A 12,754-nucleotide genomic window follows, 5' to 3' on the forward strand; every position below is an offset into this window, starting at 1 on the left:
CTAAGAAATATGGAACAAATACTAAACGTTTGAGTACTTTAATCCACATATAAGTGAATTTGTCCCGATACTTGTGGTCCCCATAAAATGGGAGGACTATGTACAAAAAGTGCTGTAATATCTAAACCGTTCACCCGATATGGATGGAAACACCCTAAAATCGAAGCTGACAGTCTGGCCTTTAACCTCATAGTCATTGCATCATTTCAAATCCAAAGTGCTGGAGTACAGAGCCAAAACAACCAAAAAATGTGTCACTGCCACAATACTTTTTTGACATCACTTTATCAGGGGCATATTCAGATGGGGTGCGACATTACAGATAGTTCAGATAGAAGTGCATTGAGAGGTGCAGACAAGCCTCTGTGTAGAATATGAACTAGTCCGCTGCTCTACAGCCCACATAATGGTTATATCTACTTCACTTTTACTGACTTTATTGTCCCCGGGGGGAGACCGTATCACGTACACCTTTAAAATGTAGTGGTTCAACATACTGTGATGATATTCTGTCTGCTACTACCCCGGATCCATCAATAACTATATGTTCATCCCATCCGAGAGAGAGATAATTGTTCTAGGAATTGTTCTGAGAGAGAGAGAGAGGCATATCTCAAATGTTCTGAATGTTGCACATGCCGCAACACACCCAAAGGCACCCAGAGCCCTATACATAATCAATGTTTGGCCTTTGCTGAACCAATGAGTTAAATCCATTCTGAGAACGCAGAACTGGCCTTAGATCGGTATCTGGGGGCAACAAAATTCAAAACAGCGGGAGTAGGTGGCGCCAAAGCTGCGGGCAGTAGTCCTAACGCACTGAGCTCACTTCCGTTGATTTTTGATTCGACGGTCGCATGCATCCGTCTCCATTTTCAACAGGCAAAGCGCCGCGACAGGAGCACCAAGCCGCCCTCGTCAGCAGCCGTGCGGTAGCAGCGAGTGCTCTACATGCAAAGCAGCGAAATTAATCTGCGGAAATAAGTGGATATTTACGCACTGCTTACGTAACTTTACTGGACTATTTATTCTACTGTTGTTATATTTTTTTCTTCTATCCACCCTAAGTTTTTTTTAAATTGCACAATTCGCATTTTGCATTTTTTACTGATTTAAACTAAAAATGGAGAATCAAGAAAGCAAGTACCTCCCGGAGCTCCTCGCAGAGAAGGACAGTCTGGACGTGTCATTTACGCACGCGATGAAACTTTTATCTGCAGGTAAAAACAAATGTCATTGGCAACATTTTGCTGCTTCATTCGGTCAAAAGGATTTATATTTTATGGAGTGCGTTAAGGTTTTTTGCTATGTGCGTTTTGAAAAGGACGCACCTTGGCTGGACTGTGTTGGCTAGACGGGACGGGTATAGCGGGTCTGTAAACCCCTGCAAACAATACATCCCGTTCATAGCCTGGCTACGACCCGTCACCACACCGCAGTTAGGCTACAGGGTGACACGTGATCTAGACACGGGTTTAGCAAACGTTGGAAACAAATGGTTGAATGGAACCACGAAAATAGCTTTCCTAATCGAGTTTGTGAACTTCCCCTTCTGAAATATTTAACTCCCTTGAAAATGCGCACGTAGTAGCCTAGCCGAAATCCCACTCTCAAAGCTGCAGCTCCCTCTATAAAAATGGGCCAAATGGGCTTTCTATAGCCTATGTCCGCAATCCCAAGAGAAATACGGAGTTTGACAGGATGTTCTGGGGTCTTTTTGTCTGCCAGACACAGTGCAGCCCTTATTGTGTGTGTGGTAGTAGGTCCTAGCAAACCACCATCACCAAAGCTCAAAAAGACTGTTTGCTGTCCTCTGGGTGGTAGGCCTAATCCCAAAAGATGTTGTATTTTGGATAGAGAGAATGCTATTCAGAGCTGCATGTAGGTCACTTTGAAACTTGTATAATCTCATGTCAAAGCTTACCAATTGTGGTTGTTTATTTTTGAGTAGCCTACTATTGAAGCGAAAGTTGCGATTGTGGAAAAGACAACTAGGCTACGTTTTGTATTGACCAGCAACACCCGCCCAAGGGTAGGTTATTGAATTGGACAACAGTAGGGGGTTCGAGGTCAATTTGATACATTGTAACAGCGTATGTCGATAAACACATTGTAACAGTGTCAATTTGATACATTGTAACAGCGTATGTCGATAAACACATTGTAACAGTGTCAATTTGATACATTGTAACAGCGTATGTCGATAAACACATTGTAACAGTGTCAATTTGATACATTGTAACAGCGTATGTCGATAAACACATTGTAACAGTGTCAATTTGATACATTGTAACAGCGTATGTCGATAAACACATTGTAACAGTGTCAATTTGATACATTGTAACAGCGTATGTCGATAAACACATTGTAACAGTGTCAATTTGATACATTGTAACAGCGTATGTCGATAAACACATTGTAACAGTGTCAATTTGATACATTGTAACAGCGTATGTCGATAAACACATTGTAACAGTGTCAATTTGATACATTGTAACAGCGTATGTCGATAAACACATTGTAACAGTGTCAATTTGATACATTGTAACAGCGTATGTCGATAAACACATTGTAACAGTGTCAATTTGATACATTGTAACAGCGTATGTCGATAAACACATTGTAACAGTGTCAATTTGATACATTGTAACAGCGTATGTCGATAAACACATTGTAACAGTGTCAATTTGATACATTGTAACAGCGTATGTCGATAAACACATTGTAACAGTGTCAATTTGATACATTGTAACAGCGTATGTCGATAAACACATTGTAACAGTGTCAATTTGATACATTGTACCGTGTGTGTCGACATGTTAACAGCGTTGACACATTGTCTGTGTTTGTTGTTACAGTGTAACCGCGTGTGTAACAACATGTGTATCGCCACAGCGTAAGAATGTAGCGTTTGTCTGCAAAAACACGTGTCCTATTGCTATTCCGCCAGTGAGAGACGCTATGTGTTTATGGGCCGGTTTCCCGGACACATTTTAAGTCTAGCCCAGGACTACGTTTAATCTGTGACTGGGAAACCGGCCCTTTCTGTTAAATCAGATGATCAAAATATTACAGATAAGATGTTGAAAGGCTTTTGTCTGGAGAAGCGCAACAGTGAGTTGTTAAACGTTTTTCCGAAATGTGTATAACCTAGAGTCCCAGCTGGCTCTGACACACTTTTTCAGTGAGGAAATATGTTTTTCCATCGGTGCTTTCAACCCATGTGTTTTGCATTATAACACAGACCACCTGGGATGGAAATCTAACGCAGTACTGTATCTTACCATTTGATGGGGGTGTGGAGGTAGTTTATAGATATTGTGTAGCGGGATGGCCTGAATTGGGAGAGAAAAAAAAAAACCCGTTAGTCAGTGTTTCCTTAATTGTGTATGTTGTTGGGATCTCTGGTGGATGACAGTCAGTCAGTGTGTCTTTGAGATCACATATGAAGGCATGATGGTTCATTGCTGCTGGATAAGTGGCTTGTTTTATTTAGTGCCTCATCAAGATACTGTATCACAGTGAAACTTGGAAATGCCAGGGTAAATCAACCTGGTGCTACTGACCTTGACTTATGAGCGGATGAGATAAAGGTTTTCTGTCATTAAGCTCATTCCTAGAGACTCAGACTGGGATCCGGGCTGGGACTTTGTCCAACACCTTTAAACATCATCAAAGCTGGCTGAGCGGTGGGCTATATATGCCTACTACACGGGCGGGCATTACAGGTGTAAAACAGGTTGCATAAGTTTGCTACTGTGTACATCTCACCTTGGCTTTTGTCCCTCATGGAGTCTTTGTCCAGTACTGATAATAATTCAGATTGTAGTCCTAGATACGGCATGCTGTATAGTGCCCTGTACACGACTGTGGTGGTGTGTGACTGGCCGGTCAAAAGAGTACAGAGCAATAGATGCCTAGTGCCAGTCCAGTGTGTGTGTGTGGAGTACAGCGGCCCCTCAGACACCGCTGCTAGCAGCAAACCTCTGGCTCCCAGCTGCTAAGTGCAGTTGACATGTTTGCTCGTGGCATGCTGAGACACTGTCAAGGCAGGGGGGTGTGAGGCGGTGGTCTGAAATGAATTGTGTTGTTTCCATACTGTAGATTTAAAGGTTTCTTCCATGGCTGTATGACTTCTAACTAGTCAATGGTCTGGGCAATTAAAGGTGCAATATGCAGAAATCGCTTCTGCCGTTTCCTGGTTGCTAAAATTCGATTAGTTCAGCTAATTTCAGTTTATTTGACCAAACAAGCAAGTATAGTGTAGAGAATCATTATACCATCTAAACCGCTGTGAAATATATTTTCAATAACGAAAAAATGTTGTATTTTCAGCTGTTTGAAGCTGGTGTACAAAATCAAAAGTAAAAGACGCAAAAACGAAACGTAAGAATAGAAAGCATAGAAATAGCGCACATAGAACAGACCTACCGCTTCTTAGACTGGCTTTCAATGAGAACGACAGATCTATCATTCACATTTCTATGTGAAGTTAGTCGGGTCGCCCAAAAAGTTACATATTGCAGCTTTAATGTTTTCACAGAAATTACATTACATGGTAACTGTATTGTTATAACAAAGTAGGATGTGTTTGAATCAATTGAATTCTCCATTGTAGAAATTGAGAGAATCCAGAAAGGTGAGCCCAAAAAGGAAGGAGGAGACACGTACCTGGACCTTTTCACTGTCAAGAATATCAAACTGAAGGAACGCGTGCTCATACCTGTCAAACAGTATCCAAGGGTAAGCCTTCTCCCTTTTCTCAAATATCTCTTCTCCTCTCCTCTTTTCTCCTCTCCTTCATTCAGCAGCAGGGCTTGAATTACATGGGTGACTGGGGGTATGCAGGCCATCCCAAAAAACAAACCACGGCATGTGTTAATAAGTGTTTCAGAGTGTCTTAGGTGTCTAAATGGTGGCCAACTTACTATTTGTTTGCCTCCCCCGAACATAATATCCCCAATATGTAACTGTATTGATTTCCCCAACCCACCCTCCATCACTAGTAGGCGTAGGGCAAATATAAGTGTAGTTAAAAGTGGTTCACCGAACTATGCTTCCTTCTGTGATGAGTCATTTTTTTCTGAGACGGCAAGGCGTGTGTAGGCTTCAAAGGCTTTAGCTGGGTGGGCTGATGCATTGATCCGTCGCTTGTGTAGGTGACTCCACTCAAACCAGAGAGACTGTCAATTTGTCTCTAGACAGGGGGTTCCCTCAAATCAGAGCTTTGAGGTCTGGAGTAGTTCTGGTTTTATTTGAATAATGTCACTAATTGGTCAGAGATTCCGGCCGCCCAGGGTTCTGAGTCGGTACCTGATTAGAAGGAGAGAGAGAATGAGAAGTGTTTTTTCGGCCGTCCAGAATTATAATTGAATAGCCCGTGCTCTCAACCATGTTTTAGGGATTAAGAGAGGTGACACATTTCACCGTAAAATGCTTTCCCTCCCGAGGGACAACGATTATTAATCCATTTCCTGGTACCTCATTATTTTAAGTATCACTAAAACTCTGTATTTACATGGTGATTACATGGTTGGCAGAACTTTGCACAGTGTAACCACAGTGTGTGTGTGTGTGTGTGTGTGTGTGTCTGCAACCATTCTACCAGACTGCGGCTTGCACAATTGTTCCTTTATAGTTGCTTCATGTTTCAAATGCTTTGGTTGCCTAGTTCCTTACGATGGTGAAGGTCTGCCACATTTGTATTGGCAAAGGCGATATGACCCATAGTGATGTGAGGGTTGACCTATAACCCACAGTCCCCGCGGTTATATCCCCTGGACGGGCGGGTTTAGGGTAATCGAATATTGTGTGGATGAAGGGTGTGTGGACGAAGGGTGGGTGGGTTGAATAAAGAAGAAATTATACACAAATAAATCCATAAATGTGTCATTCATATCTATAGGCTACATCAAGGTCCCCCCCCCATTAATTTAGGCTATCTGGCATTAGTACGTAAGCCTTGGAGCCTAACTGTACGCGCGCCAAATAGCTTACACACCAATCGCCAAATGTATTTGGGAACAGGCAGAAAGAGTTAACGTCGATCCACGGAGGGCAAAAAGGACAATGTCTGAGTTTAATTTCAGTAAGAGAAAATCTGCGAAAGGAGAGTTTAAAAATAAAGAGAAGGGAGGGGCCAGAAAAGTAATATTTGGGAAGTGGTAAAAGAGGATGATAGCAGTGCTTCAAATAGGTCTATGGTACGTCAAGGGAACTGTAGCCTACTGTTCAGATGGGTTAAATGGAAACTGAAATCTGGACACTGACTGTAGGGCTATAACCTCTCACATAGCCTTAATATTAACTCCTGAAGAATTAAAGAAACCAAATGTAGGCAACATTTTGACTTGGGAACAAGAGTGAAGAAATAGGATTTCGTTTTTTCAGCGTCTTGGGAGAATGCAAATGCAGTTCGATAGCGTCTGTAAAGGTGCTGTCTTTATCAGCGTCATAAAAGCTGATAGTATTTCAACCACATAAAATATGCATCCAAGCCGAACTGAAATCTTATCAGAAACATGTTGGGTCGTTTTCACAGCTTTCTATTTCCTTACAACCGGTCAAACTGATGTCATTTGGAAATTCTGCACAGAAAATCTTTCCTGTTTTTTTGTTGAGTTGTTGCATTTTCTCCCCGGTCCCTAAACATCTTTGCTCAGCAAAAGAAGCAGAGATAACAGAGAACTGCATCAATGTCAGCTAGATTGAAGCATTCATTCTATTGATTTATAACGTTATTCTGGTGAGCAAGGGTTTATTTAGTCTTCTAAGGCAACATATAATGACAGAAGAGAAGCTACATGTATCTAATTATAGACAAGGTGACTAACAAATAGCCAAAAATGTTGGAAATTATAAGCAGAAACATCTAATTTAGGCCCCCCCAAAAAATCCTGCACCCCTGTCAAAAAAATCTTTCCGCCGTCTCTGGCTGTTTCCTACAGAGCATGTTTTATATTAGCTGGTTAGGGGTCGGGTGCGGGCCTCTGATTTCCACCTTATCACATACATGTATAGTCAGGCGGTTGCGGATGGGTTATTAGCAATTGCGGGTGGGTGCGGGTGACCAAACAGCTGACCCAACGCACCACTAATTTCCCAAACTGAAACACTGCGCTTTTTATGCAACAAGTACAGAACACACAGCCATGTGCTTCCCTCCACTCTGGTACACAAGGCTCCATGTAGATATTCTGTGGTCTAAACCTGTCTTGTTTCTCCTGTTTCCAGTTCAACTTTGTGGGAAAGATCCTTGGCCCTCAGGGCAACACAATCAAACGCCTTCAGGAGGAGACTGGGGCCAAGATCTCTGTACTGGGTAAAGGTTCCATGAGGGACAAAGCCAAGGTGAGAGAGCTGATGTACACCTTTTACACACACCTGTCATATTATACACACCTGTCATATTATACACACCTGTCATATTATACACACCTGTCATATTATACACACCTGTCATATTATACACACCTGTCATATTATATACACCTGTCATATTATACACACCTGTCATATTATATACACCTGTCATATTGTACACACCTGTCATATTATATACACCTGTCATATTATACACACCTGTCATATTATATACACCTGTCATATTATACACACCTGTCATATTATACACACCTGTCATATTATACACACCTGTCATATTATACACACCTGTCATATTATATACACCTGTCATATTGTACACACCTGTCATATTATATACACCTGTCATATTATACACACCTGTCATATTATATACACCTGTCATATTATACACACCTGTCATATTATACACACCTGTCATATTATACACACCTGTCATATTACACACACCTGTCATATTATACACACCTGTCATATTATACACACCTGTCATATTACACACACCTGTCATATTATATACACCTGTCATATTATATACACCTGTCATATTATATACACCTGTCATATTATACACACCTGTCATATTATACACACCTGTCATATTATATACACCTGTCATATTACACACACCTGTCATATTATACACACCTGTCATATTATACACACCTGTCATATTATACACACCTGTCATATTATATACACCTGTCATATTATACACACCTGTCATATTATACACACCTGTCATATTATACACACCTGTCATATTATACACACCTGTCATATTATACACACCTGTCATATTATACACACCTGTCATATTACACACACCTGTCATATTACATACACCTGTCATATTATACACACCTGTCATATTATACACACCTGTCATATTATACACACCTGTCATATTATATACACCTGTCATATTATACACACCTGTCATATTATATACACCTGTCATATTATACACACCTGTCATATTATACACACCTGTCATATTATATACACCTGTCATATTATACACACCTGTCATATACACCTTTATGTACAGTGAGGGAAAAAAGTATTTGATCCCCTGCTGATTTTGTACGTTTGCCCACTGACAAAGAAATGATCAGTCTATAATTTTAATGGTAGGTTTATTTGAACAGTTAGAGACAGAATAACAACAAAAAAATCCAGAAAGACGCATGTCAAAAGTGTTATAAATTGATTTCCATTTTAATTAGGGAAATAAGTATTTGACCCCCTCTCAATCAGAAAGATTTCTGGCTCCCAGGTGTCTTTTATACAGGTAACGAGCTGAGATTAAGAGCACACTCTTAAAGGGAGTGCTCCTAATCTCAGCTTGTCACCTGTATAAAAAACACCTGTCCACAGAAGCAATCAAATCAATCAGATTCCAAACTCTCCACCATGGCCAAGACCAAAGAGCTCTCCAAGGATGTCAGGGACAAGATTGTAGACCTACACAAGGCTGGAATGGGCTACAAGACCATCGCCAAGCAGCTTGGTGAGAAGGTGACAACAGTTGGTGCGATTGTTCGCAAAATGGAAGAAAACACAAAAGAACTGTCAATCTCCCCAATTACTATTTACAATTCATATATAATATAATAATAATAATACAATTCATCACGTCATGGGTGAGCTCACCATTGATCTAAATAATTTTGTAGAAAGACCTTCTAAAAAAATCGAAAGTAATCCGACGATGGGTAGTTTGTGCGAGCCACCATGTTTGTTTTTCCGCGTCAACCAAGGATAAGAAGAGAAGACAGGATGAGGTCTGTTGGTCACCTCATTATAACTTCTTTGGTCTGACAGACGTTTACGTGACACCCACAATTCATTGTATAACGTCAACCAACATGGCGACACACATAGCTCAGTTGGCGTAGTCCCCTGTAGCTCAGTTGGTAGAGCATGGCGCTTGCAATGCCAGGGGTTGTGGGTTCGTTTCCTACGGGGGGGGGCCAGTATGAAGAATGTATGCACTCACTAACTAAGTCGCTTTGGATGAGAGCGTCTGCTAAATGACAAAAAAATTAAAATAATTGCTGCCAAATAGCTTAGCTTGCTCATCATAAGCAATACAACCTTCAAAAAAGTATTTTACACACATCATAGGTGTCCATTACAATCTATGCAATAATCAGAATGTATTATTTGTCACCAGTACTTGAAAACGTTAATAAACTGTAAATACATTATTTACATTTACATTTACGTCATTTAACAGACGCTCTTATGCAGAGCGACTTACAAATTGGTGCATTCACCTTATGATAGCTAGTGGGATAACCACTTAAATATTTTTATTTATTTTTAATTTTTCTAATATTTTTTGGGGGGAGTATATTATGCTACATACATACTCTATGCTACAGTAGAAACTACAACACGACATACATAAAATAAGGCACTTACTTTGAAAGGAACGCACACATTATTATTTGTAAGGAAAACAACAAAGAAGAAGGAGGCAATGCGAGCGCCAGCCAGAAAATGTGCCAGTTCATGCAAGACGGCGCAAATGTCTGCATACTTGATCTGCGGAAACTCTGGGGAGGTGCTTGGGCTCTGGTCGAAGAGAGAAGTTTGGCCGGCTCAGTAAAGCCTCAAACATAAATTGTCCGCAACAGTGAAACAGGCTACTTATATCTGAATTAATGAGGCGGAATACACCTCAATTCAAACTATTGTTAGAAAATAACATTTGTTAGAAAATTATTTGAAATTGACAAGTTGAAACACAGCCTATAGATAATTGTCACGGTCGTTGAGAGACGGGTCAGACCAAGGCGCAGCGTGAAATGCATACATGTTTATTAAACTGAATAAACATACAAAAACAACAAAAGGCAATGAAACGTGACGTCGGAAGGCTATACACTAACAAGCCCAAACTCACCGAACACAAACAAGATCCCACAACACAGGCAGAAAAACTGGCTGCCTAAGTATGACCCCCAATCAGAGACAACGAGCGACAGCTGCCTCTGATTGGGAATCACACCCGGCCGAACATAGAAATACAAACATAGAATGTCCCCATAGAAAACACACACATGATATACACACCCTGACCAAACTAACTAGAGTTCTATAGGTCAGGGCGTGACAATAATTAGCAGGCAGCGCGTGTTAACTGTCCTGTTGCGTAACAATCACATTTTGGAACAGTGAGTACATTCAGACATCAAATGCATAAAACAACTCACGCTGGGGTGACCGTTAGAGATATTTACATTACATTTTAGTCATTTAGCAGACGCTCTTATCCAGAGCGACTTACAGGAGCAATTAGGGTTAAGTACCTTGCTCAAGAGCACATCAACAGATTTTTCACCTAGTCGGCTCGGAGATTAGAACCAGCGACCTTTCGGTTACTGGCACAACGCTCTTAACCACTAAGCTACCTGCCGCCCACATTTGGAACCCACATGTGAAAAGGTTAATAACCTCTCTAACTGTCCTGTGTTGTTGTGTTTCAGGAGGAGGGTCTGAGGAAAGGTGGTGAGCCCAAGTACGCGCACCTGGCTATGGAGCTGCATGTCTTCATCGAGGTGTTTGCCCCCGTGCCCGAGGCTTACCTACGCATGGCACACGCCATGGAGGAAGTCAAGAAGTTCCTCTTTCCTGTGAGTGGAATAGACTCTTATTAAGTGTGGTGGTTCTGTAAGATGCAGTTCCGTGTTTGATCCCTTTTATTTCCTTGTCTGCCCCTGCAGTACACTCTAGAAATACAAAAATAAAGGTGGAAGTTGGAACCAAATAAGGTTCTTGAGAGCGCTGCAATACGGGAACCATTTTAGTGTCTCTGAAGAACCACAAATGGGAAGGTTCTTTGAAGCACCAGACAAAAATCCCTCTAGGACCAGAGTTGCTGTATGGTTTTAAGCCATATTTGCATATTTCCCAGGGTGCCTTTCAAGATAATTTTAGAGTTACCAGTACCACTCATGACTGTGTTTGCTAGTGACAGAGACATGGTTGTTGCATTCAATCATTTTCAGTCCTGTGGCATTCACCAAGTGAGATCATAAGTGAACATGTTGTCATTAAAATCATATACTTTAAGACAATGCAATACATATTTCATAAGGTCTTCTTTTGAGGGCCTAGTTTTACTCTAAACAGTGGCCTGAAACGTATAGTTTGATGAACCATCTAAACTGGAACTACCCTTTCAGTAACGGTTCCAATAAGTCCAAGTAACAGATTGGAATAGTTACTTGGATAGAAAAATGTATGTATTTATATTTGAGTAGCATAACATTAATTAATCAATCAATGTACATGCGAAAACATAGATATTGAAACAAACAATTCCTAAAAATCAACCTGCAATAAAGCATGCTGGGAAATATGATGATGATGGGCGTGGTTTTGGTTCAACTCTGGTGATTAACATGAACACTGGGGTTCTTTTTACACCACTGAGTGTTAATTTAACTCTTTACAGTGTTAATTTAACTCTTGAATCATCACTGTAAATGTTACACTGAAAAATCAGCACTAGTTAAGACTGGCCAATTAGCTGTGTGCTATGAAAGGGACACATCTGCAGGCTTCCATACATTTCAAGAACATTTTAGAATTCTATAGAACCGTAGACGCCGCGTCAAGAACCCCACACTTAACTCAAAGGTTCTTTATCGGGCAAGAGTTCTCCAAGGAACCTTAAGAGTTGAGGAAGAACCCATTTAAGAAACATGATTTTTTTTTTCAGTGTATCTTATCAAGGTTGTGATCATTTGCAAAAACTGTAGTATTTTTATTAGGCAAGTGCAGGTTACTTTTCAAGACACAAAGAAAATTGCTATTTTTTTTTTTCATTATTTGTATGAAATGGTTTTGATACCTAAAGAGTTATCAAATGCTATTGATTGGTCTGTTTGACACAATACACCAAGCAAGCGCCACGTCATTAGACGGACTGAACGACGGATGTGTCTGCGTACCTGGAATAACCAGCCTTGATAGGGCAGCGAGCCTGAGCCTACAAACTATCAGCTTCAAAATAATTGGGACACTTTCACCGAGGCAGCACTTTCACCGAGGCAGCACTTTCACCGAGGCAGCAGTGTGTGCCTCCCATATGGCTCTAAATGACCGTAAGCCTCCTGTGTTAAAAGAGGCCCCAGAGGAGGGTGGTGCTGCCCCTGGACACTCATCTAACTGCCGAGGTACATTGGGGCATCTGGAAAACAGCTTTTAACTGCTTCACTGGATGTGTAGCTATGCCAGCATAAGCAGAATTCTCACAAAGCCGTGTTGTTTACTCCCAGGTTTCATTGAAATTAAAGAGGTTACACATACAGGTTTTGCAGGCGTTTTGTTCTGGCGTAGGCCAAGATCAGTGCAC

The 12,754-nt window shown here is 40.9% G+C and overlaps 1 protein-coding gene across 2 annotated transcripts in view; it reads left to right on the forward strand.

The window, feature by feature from the left end:
• The first annotated feature begins 856 nt into the window (after positions 1–856).
• Positions 857–12,754, forward strand: part of LOC121555835 (KH domain-containing, RNA-binding, signal transduction-associated protein 1) — a 33,045-nt gene continuing 21,147 nt past the window's right edge. For both annotated transcript variants that reach the window (XR_005998007.2, XM_041869680.2), the window contains exons 1-4: positions 857–1,220; positions 4,619–4,743; positions 7,234–7,350; positions 10,881–11,027. Coding sequence is in view for 1 of the 2 variants with exons in the window: in XM_041869680.2 (XP_041725614.2) it covers positions 1,124–1,220; positions 4,619–4,743; positions 7,234–7,350; positions 10,881–11,027 (486 nt within the window). In the remaining variant the exon portion in view is untranslated. The remainder of the gene's footprint in view (positions 1,221–4,618; positions 4,744–7,233; positions 7,351–10,880; positions 11,028–12,754) is intronic.

The sequence above is a fragment of the Coregonus clupeaformis genome, chromosome 8 (genome assembly GCF_020615455.1).
Source record: "Coregonus clupeaformis isolate EN_2021a chromosome 8, ASM2061545v1, whole genome shotgun sequence".
Lineage (NCBI taxonomy): Eukaryota > Metazoa > Chordata > Actinopteri > Salmoniformes > Salmonidae > Coregonus > Coregonus clupeaformis.